The sequence below is a fragment of the Macaca thibetana genome, chromosome 8 (genome assembly GCF_024542745.1).
Source record: "Macaca thibetana thibetana isolate TM-01 chromosome 8, ASM2454274v1, whole genome shotgun sequence".
NCBI classification, from domain to species: domain Eukaryota; kingdom Metazoa; phylum Chordata; class Mammalia; order Primates; family Cercopithecidae; genus Macaca; species Macaca thibetana.
In genome coordinates this window covers 2621274-2639164 of record NC_065585.1, presented here as the reverse complement: position 1 = coordinate 2639164, position 17891 = coordinate 2621274, and the positions used below count along the sequence as shown (strand labels likewise).

Below are 17891 nucleotides of genomic sequence, written 5' to 3'. Positions count from 1 at the left end.
CCACCCCCACCCCTGGTGCTGCTGGCATGGAGCCCAGGATGGCTGATGCTTGGGCAGGGGTCTGCGCCTGACAGCCCCACAGCTCTGTGGTGGGGCGAGGAGACTGGCCCTGGCTTGCCTAATGGGAAGCCTCCCTCCCTGTGAGTGCACGTGAGCACGCATGTGAGAGCATGGCCAGGTGTGTGTGCACGCATGTGAGTGTGCATGCGTGCCAGTGGGTGTGTGCGCACCTATGCAAGAGTGTCACCACGTGTGTGCGTGTGTATGAGTGCATATGTGAATGTACATGGGTGTGCGTTCGTGTGGGAGAGCATGACCAGGTGTGTGTGTGTGCGCACGCCCATGTGAGAGCACGTACTTTCGTTCCAGGCTTTTAATTTCGCTTGTAGCCTACTGCCCCAGTACCCCCTTGGGCACGCCCTCAGGTGTACTGAGTGTGGAGTTCTCTGCTGCTGCCACCTCTGGGGCCACAAGTGTGCAAGTGTGTGTACAGGTGTGAGAATGTGCTTGGATGTGTGCAAGCATCATCTGTGTGAGTGCAACCCGGTGTGCGTACATGTGAGCGTGCATCTATGTGTGCATATGTGTGAGCGTGCATTTATGTGTGCGTACGTGTGAGCGTGCATCTGTGTGTGTACCTGTGAGCATGCATCTATGTGAGTGCGGCCCAGTGTGTGTATGTGTGAGCGTGCATCTGTGTGAGCGCAACTGGTGTGCCTACGTATGAGCATCTATGTGTGTGTGAGCGTGCATCTATGCATATGTGTGAGCGTGCATCTGTGTGTGTACCTGTGAGCGTGCATCTGTGTGTGAGTGCAACCCAGTGTGTGTACGTGTGGGTGTGTATGGTGTGTGAGTGCAACCTGGTATTTTGTGTGGGCGTGTGTGTATATGTGTGTGTAATCGGGCGTGTGCCTGTGTGTGCAAGTGTGTGCATGTGGGTCTGCATGTGAGTATTGTGTATGTGGGAGTGTGTTTATAGGTGAGTGTGTGAATGCGTGTGTGTGTGTGCGCGCACATGTGTGCCTGAGAGCAAGAAGCAACCAGGGCCAAGGGAACAGGGAAGGAAGTGCTCAGAGTCAGTGGCTGCTCCGCTGGCTTGGGCAGCCTTAGGGGCTGTGTGTAGAGAGGGCGGTTTGGGCTCAGGTGGGTGGGGCCAGTTGGCCTAGAGTGTCTGGGCTTTCCAGCCTGAGGGGTCATCTTGTCCATGCCCTGCCTCCCTCAACCCAAGGTGAGCCTTCATGGCTGCACCCCCAGGCGCATACCCCTGTACCCTCCTGCTTTGCTCCCTGAGCCAGGCACTAGGGGCCCAGGGTTTTAGGAGCCATGGGAGAAAGAGCTCTGGGCCCTGGTGCTGTGCAGATGCGAGTCGGGGTGAGGCTAGCCTGTGTGGGAGGAGTAAGCTCGGAGTTGGGGTGGCGTCCACACTGGCCTGCCAGGCCCTGGGAAGTTCCGGTTCTTTGGGGCTAGTTTGCACTTGCTTTGTCTCAACACCAGGGATGGGGTGGAGGCTGTGAGATCGGCCCTGTCTCATTCCATCAGAGAGAAGCGGAGGCCACACAGATGTTCCCTTTAAAGTTACTCAGAGCCTCTCCCCACACCCCGGGCACCTGCCTCTCCAGACGGGAGCAGGTGCGGTGCAGCTGGGCACTCCTGGCCTCCCCCTTCAGCGGCTCCCGGGCCTTTCTGCTTCCTTCCCACCGCGCTCCGCAGAAATGTTTCCAAGCTACAGAGGCCGAGCTGCGGTGTGGGAGTAATTTACGGGGCCCCAGGCCGCCTGCCAACGGCAGCAGATCAGGCTGTAAATGTCAGGCCTGGAGACCCAGCCCCCTGTTGGGCAGCAGCGGGGGTGACCGGCAGCAGGCAAAGAAGTCTCCATGGGGAGCGAGGCCCTGCACCCCCTCTCAGAACTTGGGTGAGGAGAGGAGTCCAGGGTCCTGGCTCAAAGAATACCAGCTTTGGAAGGGAGAAGAGAGATTCTCCAGCTTATAGCCATGGGAAAACCAAGGCCCCAGCCGAGGGGTCCTACTCTGTGTCAGTGAGTCATTCCTTGGCTCTGTGAATATGGATGGAGGGCCTCCTCATCACAGGCTCTGTGCCAGGTGCAGGGACACAGCAGTGAGTGACAGCCGGGGCCCTGTCTGCTGCTGCAGCCTGGAGGGAGTGGCACCATCATGGGCAAGGGAGGCCTCTCTGGCCGCCTAAGTTCCCAGGCAGGGAGTGCGGGGGGTGCAGGGGTAGGCTCTCCAGGGCCAGAGGAAGGGCGAAGGAGGTTGGGGGCCTCTAGCAGACTCCAAAGCTGTGCAGGGAAGAGGGAGTCCCATGAGGCTGTTAGAGCCCATCCTATGCCCAAGAGCAGGAGGGGCAGCTGTGTGGCCAGGGCCACCGTACCCTGAGACCTGGGAGGCACTGGCCGTGCAAGACCAGGCCCTCTGTCCTGGTGCTGCTCCGGGCTCTGGGCCTGCACGTGTCCTAGCCATGGGTTTGTGGTAACACCTGAGGCTGGGGCCAGACAGATCACCACCAGACAGCATCACTGAAGAAAAGCAGGCCCAGGCCTGGGGTAGAGGGCTGGGCGGAGGAGGGGAGGAAGAGAGTCCAGGAGGTGGCATGGGGGGCTGGGCCTGCTGGGAGGTCCCAAGAGATGGGGACACATTTCCCTTGGGGGCTGGGCCCTACACGGATGTCCCGCACTAGGGGTGGGAGCAGCACTGGTGGCCAAGCTACGCTGGAGAGGGCTGAGGAGCAGAGCATGCGGTTTTGGGGGCCCTTGTCTTGGCAGACTTCAGGTCATTCCAGCATCTCTCCTGCCAGCCCTCATGTGCCAGCTCCTGCCTGGCATTCTGACCCAGAATGGATCCCCTACTCCCTATTCAGTCCTCCTGCCCCAGCTCCCCCTGCCTGCAGGGCAATCCTGTGCAGGAGGAGGGGAGGAGGGAAGGAGGGAAGCTGGCGCCAGCACCCATTCCTGGTGGCGATGACAGTCCTGCAGGCTGTGGGGCCCCCTCCGGGCAGGCACAGGGCCACCTCCTGAGCACTTGCCACGGCCGAGGTCCTGCTGGCCTCTGTCGGTGTCCCACAGCCCTGGGAAGCAGCTTGGTGTCCCCACTGTGAGGAGGAGAGCACAGGCTCAGAGGCCACCACAGAACCCAGTGGGTGGATGTGGGGAGGGGCCCATGTCTTCACTGCTCCCAGCGAGGCTGGGCTGCAGGGGCAGGGGCGAGGGCTGCTGTGGGGCTCCTGGAGGACTCCCTGGGAGAGGGGGTGGCACTGAGGGGCAGAGGCAGCAGGACAGGTCTACAGGCAGGTGGCCGCTGGGGCTCAGGAGGCATGGGCGGAGCTGGCCCGCGAAGAGGAGGAGGCGCCTGCCCGTCTGTCTGTCGTCGCCTGTCTCTCCTCTGCTCCTCCCCTGCTGGCTTTGTCCGTCCGTCTGTCCTTTGTCCGTCCGTCTGTCCTTTGTCCGTCCGTCTGTCCTTTGTCCGTCCGTCTGTCCTTTGTCCGTCCGTCTGTCCTTTGTCCGTCCGTCTGTCCTCTATCTCATTCCCTCCACGCTTCTCCCTCCCTCCAGGTCTCTGAGTTCTGGGCTCCACCCTCCCTCCCCGCCATGGCCATCTTACTGTGCCCTTCAGGGCCTGGACCCCTCGCCTGGGGCCTGTGGGCTGTCTGAGGGTCCTGGACCAGGGGATCCTACTTGGCCCCCCCACACCAGACAGCCCATCTCCCTCCAGCCTGTCTCCCCTCCCCTGTCACCTCCTAGACTGTCAGGAACCTGGATCTTCCCCAAAGAGCCCTTCCCCTTTGCCCAGCTTCCCAGGACCTCCCTCCTGAGTCCCTGGGTCCCCTCAGAGACCTCGGGCTTAGAGGGGGGGTGCTGGGACCTCAGTGTTGACGGTGGGCTCCTCCCCAGCCTGGGGGATGGGCTCCAGAGGGAAGGGGCAGAGCGTGGGACAGGATTGGGGGAGCCCTAGGGAGGAGAGAGGGTGCAGACGCAGCCTGGGCGGTGGAGGACCCCTAGGGAGACTCACCCCAGAGAAGATGTACTGCCTGACCCAGGCCCCCAGAGACAGAGACGGGGCGTTAGGGCCGGGTCCCCACCAAGACCTGGAGATGCAGGGTTCAGGGCAGGGTGTCCCTGGGGGCAGGGGCTGGGGCGGCAGCGCTGACGCCCTCCATCCCCAGGGCCTCCCTGTGGAGCTCCTGCGTGGTGCTGCCGCTGCTGGCGCTGACCTGGATGTCGGCCGTGCTCGCCGTCACCGACCGCCGCTCCGCCCTCTTCCAGATCCTCTTCGCCGTCTTTGACTCGCTGGAGGGCTTTGTCATCGTCATGGTGCACTGTATCCTCCGTAGAGAGGTGGGTGGGACAGCCTCTGTCGGGCCGGGTTCCTGTAGGGTCCTGGGGCTGCCGGGTGGCCTCCTCCTTCCCCGAGGACTTTGGCAGGGAGATTGTGGGTAGGCGCAGCGTCCGTGGCCCTGATGCATCTGCAGGCCTCGGTGGTCCACAGAGCGGGGTCTGCAGGTGAGCGTGTCCCCCCTACTGTCCCTGGGAGCGGCCCAGGCAGTGCAGCACCTTCCCAAGGATGCCCTGCACCTGGCTCAGGGGTGTGGAGGACATGGGGCCCCCATCCTCAAGGGGCCCCATCCTCAAGGGGCCTACAGGAGCAAGGAAGCCAGCAGCAGAAGTAGACAGCTTCCAGGGCAATAGAGACTCCTGCTTCTGGCGTTTTCTGGATCTTTCCAGAAGGTGTCACTAGAAGGTTTTCACCAAACTACATCCCAGCTACCACCTGGTGGCCACAATCGGGATGGTCTTGCGGAGGCTGGAGTGTGGGAAAGCTGCATGTCGACCTCAGTGGACGAGGACACCAGCTTCCAGATCAGCACCAGAAGGGCGGAAGGCCCAGGAGCGGGGTGGCCACCTCCCTCTTCCTGGGTCCCCCTGGAGAGACCACAGAGGGACTATTGAAAAGTACACAGGTTCCCAAGGATGAAGAATTCGGGAGAAGCCGACAGCAGGGGAGCTGGCAGGTGGAGAAGCAGGATGAGAAGTGCGGCCCCAGCTGACTGGCGGCAGCTCAGGCCTCGGCCAGCTGTAGGGAGCCAGACAGAGGGTGGCAGGAGTGGGACCTGCCACCTCCCCAGGATCTCTGGCAGCCACAGGAACGTCAGGCGTGGGTGCCCTGGTTTTCCAGGCCTTAGGTGGCAATTTCCATCCCAGCCTGGAAGGGCAGGGCTGCCCTGCTTGGCCTCCCCGGCCTGGGCCTCACTCTCTGGGCAGAGTGAACAGAGGGGCTCTGGCCTGGGGCAGCCGGCACAGCTGAAGATGGGGGTGCCACCTGGAAACAAGTGGGGAAGTGGACACGCTGAGCCTGGGTCACGTGTCAACTCTGGCCTCCCAGACCCAAACCTCTGCGGGGAGGTGTGAACACCCCTCTCGAGGCAATCTGATTTCGAGGAAAGACAGGAGGAAGAGCCGGAGTTCTGATGTCCAGCAGTGAAACGGCTCTCATACCAGCCAGCCACCAGCTGGACAGTGCTCCACACTTACATCCCAGCGGCTCCTCATGAGGACAGCAGAGCTCCTGTTAGAGCTGCAACCCACCCAGACAAGCAGGAAAACAGCGTGGGGACAGAGGCAGCCCAGGAAGGAGAAACCTCACTGACCCCTCCTTATCCTCACCTGGGAGAATTTGCTCACCCTGGTGAGCAACACATGGGCCAGGCCCTGGCCCCAGCAATGAACTCATGTTAGTGAATCTCACAACACCTCCTAAAGCAGGTGCCATCTGCTCCGTTCCACAGACAGGACAGCTCCAGGGAGCTCATCACGGGAGCTTGTCACCATGGCTGGGATTTGAGGCCAGGCAGTTCTCTGAGGCCACACTCCTGGCCCTCAGCACCTGGCTTCTGTGAAACAAGAACAGTAGCCTATGAAAAAGGAACAAGAAGAGACTTGTGGAAATTAAAAACAGAGAGCAGCTCAAAACTCAGTAGAAGGAAAATGGAGGCAAAATGTTTCACAAAATAGAAAAGATGGAAATTGGAGAGATTTCTCAAGCAACTAGGCGAATCCCCAAGGACCAACTGACCGGTGATGGGAGCTGCAAGGGAGACAGTGGAAAGGAGGAGCTCCAGGCAGGCAGAGCCCGGGGCCACCTGGAGCAGAGAGCTGGCGCTGGGGGTCTCAGATGTGCAAGAAGCCTCATGGTTGTCACATGGGGTCAGAGGAGGGGACCCGGCATGCTCCCATGGTGGCTGGGGACAGAGGACACCAGGGCCAGACTTCCCTGAAGCCCCCAGTGAGCTCCCAGCCCCTGCGTGTGGGTTGCATGCTGCAGGGCCTTCAAGGTCCTGCCCAGAGACGGCTTCCGCCTGGGCCTGGTAGCAAGGGGCCTCGAGCCCTACCCTGGTCCTCAGCCTCAGGGGTGGTGGCCAGGGCTGCAGGGCGCGCTGAGGAGGCTGGGCCAGGTGGAGGCCATGCCAGGCAGCCCAGCCGGCCCTGTGGCCTGGGACACTCCTGCAGATGGGCAAGTCAGTCCCTTGTCTACCAATGAAGCCGGGGCCTCCTGGGCTAAGGCTGGCTCGGGCGTTCCCGGAGAGGGTACTGGAGGGACTTGGGGAGCCCCAGCTCCTCTGCTCGCCCACAAAGAACACTTCCCTACTTACCTGTGGGACCGGGCACAAGGTAGGTGCCCAGTAGGCATTTGCAGGGCAAGTCCGTGAGGGAGAGGATGGCAGGAAGGCACACCTGCCGTGGCGGCCAGGAGTCCTTAGCTGGTGTCCAGGGATCAGAGGCCAGCGAGACCCTGGCTTCCAGGCCTGGCCCTGCCTCTGACCAGCTGTGAAGCCATGGACAATTCTCTCGCCCACTCTGGGCCTCGGTCCCCATCTGCCTGATGAGAGGGGTGGGCTGGGTGTCCTCAGCCCCCCAGCAGCATGAAGCAGAGCACTGGGTGAGGGAACGGGGCCACAGGTCCGTGGTTGAGTGGGTAGGTAGGTGGGTGCCTGGAAACCAGGAGCCCCAGCTTGCCCTCTTTCTGCTTCTGCCAACTTCTATTTGGATGCCTCCTCCAGGAAGCCCTCTGTGTTTTCATGCCCCCCCACCCCCAAGGATTCCTTTATACACTGTTACCACCGGACGGAGTGTCAGTGTGCTGCCCAGAGCAGCCAGCAGGAGGTGGCTGCTGGCCCCAGGGGAGGGACAGTTGACATTCCTAGATGATGTCTTTACCTCCTTGGGAGCTCCCTGTCCATAAGCTCTGTGCTGGCCGCTGGGTAGGTCTTCCTTTGTAGCCCCTCCTACAGAGCCTGCTGCCGTCATCACCACTGTCCCCCCGAAGAGTGGGTGGCCGCGAAGGGTGAAATCCCCCTTGACAGAGTGTGCCGTTCCCAGTGGGGTGGCTGTGGGGAAGGGCCAGGCTCACGGTCCCTGGCACAGCACCCCACGCCCCCAGCGGACACTCCCAGGGCACTGAGGGCCAGGCTTTCCACTGGCTCAGAGGCGGCAACGACGCTAAGGCTGCTGGAGATGCAGGCCGGGCCCAGGGACATCTTCGGCCCGCCGCAGGTCATTGCAGGTTCTCTCAGGCGGACCCTGGCCCGAGGGCCTGCAGCAGCTCTCGGCGGCTGGGAGCTCGGTAGAGAGAATCTCAGGGGAGGGGTAGGCTCTTCCCTTCCTGGGGTCTCGTTTCCCCTTCTCCACCCAGTGGGTCATGACCCTGCAGACCAGAGGTGGCCCTGTGAGGAGGCCTCCCGCTGGGGGCCCTGCCCTTCCCCAGACGCCCGCCCCTCCATCCCCCACCCCGGAGATGCTGCTCACCTGATCTGGAGCTGGCGCAGGGTAGGGGCGTGGCTACCACTGAGGTGCGCGGCTCTCCCTCCCCAGGTCCAGGACGCTGTGAAATGCCGTGTGGTTGACCGGCAGGAGGAGGGCAACGGGGACTCGGGAGGCTCCTTCCAGAACGGCCACGCACAGCTCATGGTAGGACTCGGGGCCCGGGGACTCAGGCTGCCCCACCCACCTTGTGCCCCCGCCGGGTGCCTCCAGGCCCTCACCGTGCCCCAAGCTCCCCTAGGCCCCAGCAGCCCTGCTGAGAGGAGCTCTGAACCCAGTGTGCAGCTGGGGAAACTGAGGCTCGCCAAGTGGAACCCCTGGTCCGGGGTTTCCAGCTGGGAAGGGCTGAGCTGAGTTTGGAGGTCTCAGCGGAGGCTGCGTCCACCCCACACTCACCCCCGCTGGCAGCGGTGCCTGTCTGGCTGGACACCGCCCTCTGAGCATCCCAGCCCTCATCTCAAGGTCCCCATCCTCACGCCTCCCAGGCCCACCCTCATCACCCTCCATCCCCACCCAGGAGTGTCCTGCTCAGCTGCCACCTAGGAGTCCAGCCTAGCCCGCCCATCCCCTGCCCCTACCCTGCGTATTCTCACCTGCTGCCTCCCTGGTGCTCCCTGGGCGCTGCCCAGGCCTCAGCCCCTGCAGGGGTGGTGGCCCTCCCTGGTGGCCCCTGGGCATCCTGCCTTCACCCTCTATGGGCTCTCTGCCCTCGCCCTGCCCGTCCTGGTGTCCTCAGCCCTGTGTTCTGCACCCCTGCTCCTGCCCGCGATTGGGGCCCGCCCTCTCTACAGCACAGCATTCCCAGGACACGCACAGGCCCTGGGAGGGCGGCCCGAGTGGCGGCTCCTACATAAGGGCCCCCAGCAGCCCCCGATGGAGCCTCAACTCTTCACACCTTGACCTCAGCATCTTCTTCCTGCAGCCCTGTGCCCCCGGGGCCCAGCCAGGATCGTGGTGGGCTCTTAGTCACCAAGTCTGCTCCCACCCACACCCGTCACTAGACCTCCTGCCTCAGCACCCGGGGGCTGGCACACGGGGTGGAGCCGGGCCCCCTTCTCCACCCTCCAGGCCTCAGAACAACATCCACGCCCTGGCCTGGTGCTAAGCAGAACCCGCAGCTGTGCTGGTCTTGCTCCTGCCCCTGTGTCCTTCATACAAGCTTCCGCCCTAGGGGTTGCCCACCCTGCACACTCCCGTGGGTCTCCTCCTCCAGGGAGTCCTCCAAGCTTCCACCCCAAGGGTTGCCCACCCTGCACGCTCCCATGGGTCCCTCCTCCAGGGAGTCCTCCCTGACTCTTGTCCTTTCGGGCCACCTGTTTGGGCTTAGGCCACACCCCAGGTGAACTCTGCACGGCTGGCATGCGGGAGGTGCTCCCAGGGTCCCGGGGTGCCTGGCCATCTCATGGTGGTCGTGAAGCTCACAGACAGATGGCATGTCCAGCCCCGGGTGAGGGTGAGGTCCTTTGGTGAGACGGCCACCTCGGCTCTCAGGTGACGTCCAGGCAGGCCCCTCACGGCTCCATGCCACGGTATCTCCATCGGCCAGGGCGCAGGTGTCCGCCAGTGGCTAGCTTGTCACTTTGGGACACAGCTTCCCCCCACCCCGTGTTTCTCCTGGCCTGACCTCTGATCCCAGGGGGAAGATTTCGTTGTCTCCAGCCAACCCAACCCCTGCATTTGCAGGGAAGAAACCTCCAGGTTTTCGGTGAAGGGCAGGCCTGTCCCCTGGAGCCCCAGGGCCCCTGGAGAAGGACAGCCCCAGGCCTGGGCAGGCCCTGAGCTCCCTGAGGGTGGGCCTGGGCCGCCCACTGCTGCCTCCCCAGCTGACTGTCAGCCTGCTGTGGCTGCCTGAGGTGGTGGGTGCTGGCCTTGGCCCTGAATTGCATGTTTAACCCCCCTCCACCACCTCTCCCCAGCCCGTGGGTAGGACCCCCTTGGAGGGATGTGGGGGACCAAGGGTGAGAGTTCTGGTGCCACAGGCCCAGGCCTAGGGGGAGAGACAAGACCAGAGGAGGCGGGAGGTCCTCAGCTCCCCAGATGCCTTGCAGAGAGCACACGTGTGCTATACAGACAGGCTCACACACACGTACGTGCGTGCACGCACACAACCTCAGAAACACACAGAGCCACATACAGAGATATACACACACGTACATGCACCAAACACTCAGATGCATTCTCTCACGTTTACAAACACACAAATCCACACGTAAACACGGGGACACAAATTCACTTTGATACACAGACATATCTATAAGCACGCATGCGCGCTCACACACACATGCATCCATCCAGAGATGCAAACACCCGCCACACGGGCAAGCGCATAGGGAGGCGCGGTCGCCCACGTGGGCACTGGGCTGTGAACGTGTGCGTGCACGCACACAACCTCAAACACACAGAGCTACATACAGAGATATACACACACGTACATGCACCAAACACTCAGACGCATTCTCTCACGTTTACAAACACATAAATCCACATGTAAACACGGGGACACAAATTCACCACTTTGATACACAGACATATCTATAAGCACGCATGCGCGCTCACACTCACACATGCATCCATCCAGAGACGCAAACGCCCGCCACACGGGCAAGCGCATAGGGAGGCGCGGTCGCCCACGTGGGCACTGGGCTGTGAACGTGGATGGGGGTTCCTTGGGGCAGCCGAAGCACCGTGGCCCTCCTGAGTGATCTGTACACGCGTGCACGCAGCCCCGCTCCCAGAGGCGCTCACCCTGCCCTGCCGTCTCTCCTACAGACCGACTTCGAGAAGGACGTGGATCTGGCCTGTAGATCAGGTGAGCGCCCGACAGGTGAGAGGACAGTGCCAGCCCGACCCCCTGCACGGCCCCACTCCATGCCTCCACCTGTGCATCACCCACATCACTCATCCCTGTCCACCCCTGCCGCCCCCACCCACACCCAGCCACACCATCAGGCCCACCCGGACCCAGGGGACCTGCCCTGGGGGCCCAGCCGAGGCAGCGACCTTGGCCACCTTGCCTCCCACCCCCGCCCACGCCCCAAGGCCGAAGGAGGGTCCACGGGGCATGATCAGAAGCTTCCAGAACACCGCCCTGGCATTCCTACTGGGTAGGTGCCCGTGTAGCCCCTGGCTGCCTCCCCTGCCCACCTGGCATCTCCTCTTCCTCTGTCGTGCCTCCAGCTTGGAGCACAGCCCCACCCCAGTGCCCCTCCCCCCACCCACCTCCTGCCTGCCCCCCTCTAGCACCTGTGTTCTGTGCCACCTTCATTTCCTCATTACCAGTCCCAGCAGGGGGAGAAGTGAGTGGGGCTTTCGGGCTAGGGCGACAATGGGGAGCAAGAGGAAGGCGGGGAGAAGGACCCACCATGGAGCCCTCGGCCGGTGCTGAGCTTCCTGGAACCAAGTGCAAAAAGGGAATGACTGCCCAATAAAGGAAGCTCTGCCGCCCATCCCCAAGCATCAGACTGGGAGGGTCTGTTTCTGCCCCCACCACTGTTCTGTGAACCAGGTCCTGAGGCAGTGACAGGCGGTGGCTTTCTAGGCTGTGGAGAGGCCAATGGACCATGCACCCTCTGGTCATTTAGATATTTGAGGAGCACGTTCTCTAAAGACAGCCCTGGCAGAGGAGCTGGGACAGCCCCAGGTGGGGAGTGTGTGCTGGTACCAGTTGGGCCCCAGGAGGGCTTACTGGCGGAGGTGACATCAGGGCTGGGCTGAATGGGAGCTGGACAAAAAGCACTTTCTGCCCCCTTGGGGTCTCCTGTGATCCAGTCCCACAGCCTCTCCACGGGGTGGCCCCGGGACTTGGAGCCTCAGGTGGCTTTGGTGTGTGGGGGCCTCTCTGGGCCCCTGATTCCCTCTCATTCGTGCGCTGTGTGCGGTGCCTTCTGGATCGCATGCAGCTAGTGGATGCGCCATGAGCAACTGGTGCTGAGTGTCTGGGAGCTTCCTCAAAGGAGGAGGGTGGGCGGGGCACCAGCGAGGGGCCTGGGCCTGGGGGGAGCTTGGCTTTTATTCTGCCCTGAGCTGGGCAGATGCGAGGGAGGCATCCAGATCCCTCACATGCCAGGCGCTCATTCTGCCTTGTGGGAAGCAAAGCGTGAGGTGTGGGGGAGGTCGGGAGCCCCAGGGTCTGTGCGGGGTGGGGCGGCCTTGGGGACGTGTGTCCTGAGAGTGCTGCGGCCATCCGGGTGGGGCCTGTGGGTTGACGGGGAGGATGACGGGTTGCTCTCGGGTGGGGATGGTGGGGGCGGGGCTGAAGATGGGCGCAGGGTGTTGCTGTCCAGAGGGTGGAGGAGAGGACGGGGCCAGGAGCACAGCCTGCCGAGCTCTGAGGGGGAGAGGGAAGCCTGTGTTTGGGAGAGTGAGTGCCCCCTGGCAGGTGACCCTGGGGCCTGTGTGCCTAGCAAGGTGGCTGAAGGGAGCAGCTGCTGAACACTGGCTGGATCCGGGGCTGGCTTGGTGTGTGGGTAACCGTCTGGCAGCCTGCACAGGGCAGGACACGGGCCAGGCCAGGCTTCCCAGGAAGGGTCCCAGGGTCTGGATCTTTGGAGACTGGGGCTTGGAGAAAGGAGGGATGTGGAGGGTGGACACCCCTCTGGCAGGGGCAGGTGGCTGGGTGAGGGTCAGCCTGGGGCTCTCTGCCAACCAGGAGGGGCTGGATTCATTGACAGGAGGTCGGGGGCAAACTGGAGCCCCACTCAGAGGTCAGGGCAGCTGGGGTCCTTGCAGCTGACCAGAGACAGAATCGAGAGGTGTCTGGGTATGGGGACTTTTCTCCAGGGACTGGGAGGCCCTCAGGGCAGAGTGGGGAGGCTTGCAGGCCCCAGGGGCAGCAGTGCAGGAAGGGCTGTGACAGAGGGCCAGGGCCTCATGGCTGCACTCAGTACCACTGGGCTCCCCCACACTGTCCCCCAACCACACCAGGCCCAGGGCCATGGGCGTTGGGAGCACTGGGGTTCGGCTGGGCTCTGCCACAAGAACAGGCCATTCTGCCTGTGTCCCTGTGCTTCCGGGAGTTGAGGCCGCCCTCGCGTGCTCTTCTCAGCGCTGGGGAGGGCAGTGTGTGGGTGGCAGCCATTTGTCGTCTTGGGGCTGGCGGAGAGGGACACCCTGTGTGGCAGCCTCATCTGAGGACACAGGAACCCTAGGGGGTGCAGCACCAGGCCTGGGTAGGGTGGTACCTGCAGTCGGCCCTCAGATCGGGACCCAGCAGGACCTGGCCGGGGTCTCCCAGGAGGTGGCGGCCTCACAGGGCAGACTGGGCCGCTTTCCTGCTGGGGACCGTCCTACGCTGTCCTCACCCCCACACCTGTCCCCGCTGTCTCCCCCGCGGCCCCTGCAGTGCTGAACAAGGACATCGCGGCCTGCCGTACAGCCACCATCACGGGCACACTGAAGCGGCCGTCTCTGCCCGAGGAGGAGAAGCTGAAGCTGGCCCATGCCAAGGGGCCGCCCACCAATTTCAACAGCCTGCCAGCCAACGTGTCCAAGCTGCACCTGCACGGCTCACCCCGTTATCCCGGCGGGCCCCTGCCCGACTTCCCCAACCACTCACTGACCCTCAAGAGGGACAAGGCGCCCAAGTCCTCCTTCGTCGGTGACGGGGACATCTTCAAGAAGCTGGACTCGGAGCTGAGCCGGGCCCAGGAGAAGGCTCTGGACACGAGCTACGTGATCTTACCCACGGCCACGGCCACGCTGAGGCCCAAGCCCAAGGAGGAGCCCAAGTACAGCATCCACATTGACCAGATGCCACAGACCCGCCTCATCCACCTCAGCACGGCACCCGAGGCCAGCCTCCCTGCCCGCAGCCCGCCCTCCCGCCAGGCCCCCAGTGGCGGGCCCCCTGAGGCGCCCCCTGCCCAGCCCCCACCGCCCCCGCCCCCACCTCCCCCACCTCCCCAGCAACCCCTGCCCCCACCGCCCAGTCTGGAGCCAGCACCCCCCAGCCTGGGGGAGCCCGGGGAGCCTGCGGCCCATCCAGGACCCAGCACGGGGCCCAGCACCAAGAACGAGAATGTCGCCACCTTGTCTGTGAGCTCCCTGGAGGTGAGGGGGGCAGGGGTGGGCTGCATCCCAGCCAGCGATGGCAGCAGCTGGGTCACCCCTGCTGGGTGGGACCCCCACGCCGTCAGCGGGGCGGACTGTGTTGGGACCCAGGCATGCTGGCTCTGCCTCCCAGCTGCACCCCCCACCCCTGGCCCTGCTGGGTGTGCTGAGTATGTCTGCCATGTGGTCCCCACCCTAGGCTTGGCAGCGTGGTCTCACCCCGTTTCAAAGGGGCTCAGGGATCCACAGTCTGTACCCACAAAGCAGGACCTGCACCTTGCACAGTCGCTAGTCCAGCCCGTGGGGCAGCCTGGAGCCTGCAGCGGACCTGGCCTCAGTCGGCCCGCAGCATGTGGTTTTTGGGGGAGCCTGTCCCCACCACCTGGCTCCTGGCCTCTGGTGATGCTGCCCTGTGTCCCTGAGTTCTCTGTTGGGGGACCCAGGCATGTGTCCCCAAGTTCTCTGTCAGGGGACCCAGCCATGTGTCCCCGAGTTCTCTGTCGGGGAGACCCAGGCATGTGTCCCTGAGTTCTGTCAGGGAACCCAGCCATGTGTCCCTGAATTTTCTGTCGGGGGACCCAGCCATGTGGCCCCGAGTTCTCTGTCGGGGAGACCCAGGCATGTGTCCCTGAGTTCTGTCGGGGGACCCAGCCATGTGGCCCTGAATTCTCTGTCGGGGGACCCAGCCATGTGGCCCTGAATTCTCTGTCGGGGAACCCAGCCATGTGGCCCCAAGTTCAGGTCTCCTTGATCCTGGGGAGTGAGTCGTGAGCAGGGGAGCTGAACACCCCAGCCCCGCCCTGGGGCTGCTCGCTGGCACCCAGCGCATAGCTGGAGGAGCTGCCTCCGTGCGTCCCCAGGCATGTCCCCCAGGTCTGGCCTGGTCCCTGAAGGCAGGGATGAGATGAGCGAGTCCCTGATGCCCTCAGTGTCAGGCAGGGAGAGGCGTGGACTTGTCAGGAGATTTTAGGGACCCTTGGCGAATGTTCACGAACCCCTTCTCCCTGCAGCGGCGGAAGTCTCGGTATGCAGAACTGGACTTTGAGGTGAGTCCTGGTGTCCCCCTCCCCCAGACACTTAGGGCCAGATGTGCTCTGAGCTCCCACACGGCCAGGCAGCTCCCCGGGAGCCAGGGGACGGGCGGGACGGGCGGGGCGGGCAGGGTGGGCTCCTGGCCCAGGACTCACTGTCCAGACCCTGCCTGCAGAAGATCATGCACACCCGGAAGCGGCACCAAGACATGTTCCAGGACCTGAACCGGAAGCTGCAGCACGCAGCGGAGAAGGACAAGGAGGTGCTGGGCCCGGACAGCAAGGTCTGAAGGGCAGGGAGGGGCGGGGTGGGGAGAGCCCTTAGGTCAAGCCTCGTCTCCCTTCTGCCCTGGCTTTGCCCACTTCATCCACTCATTCATTCATTCATTTGCCTGTCCCTGAGGGCCGGCCTGACCCTGCCATGCCAGACTCTGGAGACCATGGCCATGCTGGGAGCTGAGCGGTCACGAGCCTGCTCCTGGGGCCAGGGGTCTGGATTAGGGTGGAGCCAATCCAGCGCAAGGCCCCCATAGCCTGACCCGATCATGGGGTTCGCAACCTCTGCCAAGGCTGGGGAGAGGATCTGCGCCTGCCGCTGCCCAGCTGTGTTCTGGGCTCTTGTCCTGAAAGCCTCATCCTGTCCCCTGTCTGTCCCCCACCTCCCGTCCCTTCCTCACTGATTCGTGTCTGCCTCCTCCCCCGGCTCCTCGGGCTCATGGCTCTCCCTCCGGGCCCCACCCTCCTGCACTACTGGGCCACCCAGCAGCCAGAAAAGCAGCAGACGCCCAACAAGAGGCCTTGGGAGAGCCTCCGGAAAGCCCACGGGACGCCCACGTGGGTGAAGAAGGAGCTGGAGCCGCTGCAGCCGTCGCCGCTGGAGCTTCGCAGCGTGGAGTGGGAGAGGTCGGGCGCCACGATCCCGCTGGTGGGCCAGGACATCATCGACCTCCAGACCGAGGTCTGAGCGGGTGGGCGGCGGCCACGCACTGGGCCATGGAGGAGGGATGCTGCTCCGCCCGCTCCTGCCACAGACGGGCACAGACACGCTCGCGGGCGGCGGGCCAGGCCCGCGCCCCGGCCTCAGGGCGCTCAGACGGCGGCCAGGCACAGGGCCCGCAGTGCTGGGACCAGAGCCAGATGCAGGACAGGAGGCAGCCCGGCCAGCGGGCACAGGGCACCAGAGGCTGAAGGTGCCTCAGACTCTGCCCTCCTCGGGCCGAGGCCCGGCGGGCAGATGGGCAGACGGCTGTGGACCATGGACAGGCCCAGTGCGGCCAGCGTCCCAGGGTGCCCACCTGAGCTCCTGCTGCGGAGGACCAGCCTGCTTGGCCCGGCCGGCCTGGCACCGTTTTTTAAACACCCCCATCCCTTGGGAAGCAGCCAGCCCCCTACACCTTCCAGGGCCCTGGGCCCCTCCTAGACCCAGGTGGAGAGCACAGCCCTCCGACCCTCATGGCCCCCAGGGGCAGGACTGAGCCCCCTCCAGGAAGAAGCAGGGGGGAATCTATTTTTTCTCTCCTTTTCTTTTCTTCAATAAAAAGAATTAAAAACCCATGTCGTCTCTGTGTGGTCTCCCTCTGCGTGGCCCGGTGTCCTGGCCCAGCCCTGGCTGCTGGGGTGAAGTCCTGCCTGGCCTTGGTGTCCCCTCATCCCTGGGCCAGGAGGACTGGGGAGGCCAGGTGGGCCCTGCAGCTCCTGCCTTGCCCTGGGCCTGGACGTCTGGGCCTTGGGCTCCCAGGCCAGCGGCCGTGTGGCTCCCAAGGCGTCCCCTCTCCCTGGGGCTCTGGGAACATTCAGGGAGCCCCAAGTGCTGGTGCCCTTGGCTCCCTCCTGACCCTTCTCAGCACATGAGCTTCACACAGCTCTGAGGCCCCTCAGTGGGGACACATTCGACTCTCCTTGTTCCTTTAGTCATTTTCAGGAGGGACAGAATGAACACACCGATTCTTTAAAATAGTCTGACACAGTGGAAATTCATGTGGGGGCAGGGACTCCAAGGGAGGGAGGAAGCCTCCCTCTCAGTGCTCCCCCCTCCTTCCCGCCCACCTGGGGCCCTGCCCTTCTCTGCTCCTGCCTCTGCCCTGGGGCAGGCACAGTTCTGGGTCCCCTCTTCATTGCTGGGAGCACTTCCTGTCCCCAGGCCTGGGTCCTGTCTGCCCGGGGGGGAATGGGGAGCACATGTGAACACTCCTAGGCCCTCCCCCACCAGCCCAAACGGAGGCCCCTCCTTCCCTGCACCCTCCTCCCACCCCAGGAGCTTTGAGATGCACGTCCTGCCTTCCTCTGTGTCTCCAGCAGGGGGCAGCCTGAGCCCCCGAAGGGAGGCTGGTTGGGGGAAGCCACAAGGCTGGCAGGGACAGTAGCGGGGAAGGAGGGGCCCCCCTCAGACTGTGCACTCCACCCTGCAGGGCCCCAGGACCAGGAGAAAATTGCACAGAGACTGGGCTGTGAGAGCAATGCCGCCCCAAGCTGCAGAGGGGGCTACAGCCTGGCATCCCCCTCGCCCCCCTGCAGGCTCAACTGTGCCTTGTCACGCCTCCTGACCCCAGAGTCCTCACCAGCAGAGGGGGCGGGACGGGGGAGGTGCTTGTGGGTGCGGTGACCGCAGTGACCGTGGGTGATCACAGATGGTCACGTGTGGCCATGACTGACTGCACTGAGTGGGTGGACGTGGAGTGGATGTCTGGGAACGGGGCGGTGTGTCTGCAGTGACCCAGAGGAGATGGTGCAAAGTCCCTGGGTTCCAGCAGTTGAGAAGCACAGTCCCCGAGTCGCAGATCTGAGCACCCCCAGAAAACCAGAATGTTTTGGCGAGATTGGACAACAAAACCCGATGAAAACCGAGTCACACTGTATCTCTAAAGCTCCTTTGAACCGCTGCATGCACACGCGTGTATGTTCTACAGCAGGGATGCTAATGCATTTTATTATGCTCCTCCCAGGATACTAAGTGAAATATCACACACATCACACCTTCTTTC

General features: G+C 63.5%; 1 protein-coding gene across 1 annotated transcript in view; it reads left to right on the top strand.

Annotated features, from left to right (window-relative positions):
* ADGRB1 (adhesion G protein-coupled receptor B1) overlaps positions 1 to 16464 on the top strand; it is an 80996-nt gene extending 64532 nt beyond the window's left edge. Inside the window, exons 24-30 of the mRNA XM_050801073.1 lie at positions 4180 to 4351; positions 7883 to 7978; positions 10601 to 10640; positions 13173 to 13879; positions 14890 to 14925; positions 15087 to 15194; positions 15677 to 16464. Coding sequence (XP_050657030.1) covers positions 4180 to 4351; positions 7883 to 7978; positions 10601 to 10640; positions 13173 to 13879; positions 14890 to 14925; positions 15087 to 15194; positions 15677 to 15874 — 1357 coding nt within the window. The 3' untranslated portion in view covers positions 15875 to 16464. The remainder of the gene's footprint in view (positions 1 to 4179; positions 4352 to 7882; positions 7979 to 10600; positions 10641 to 13172; positions 13880 to 14889; positions 14926 to 15086; positions 15195 to 15676) is intronic.
* The last annotated feature ends 1427 nt before the right edge of the window (positions 16465 to 17891 follow it).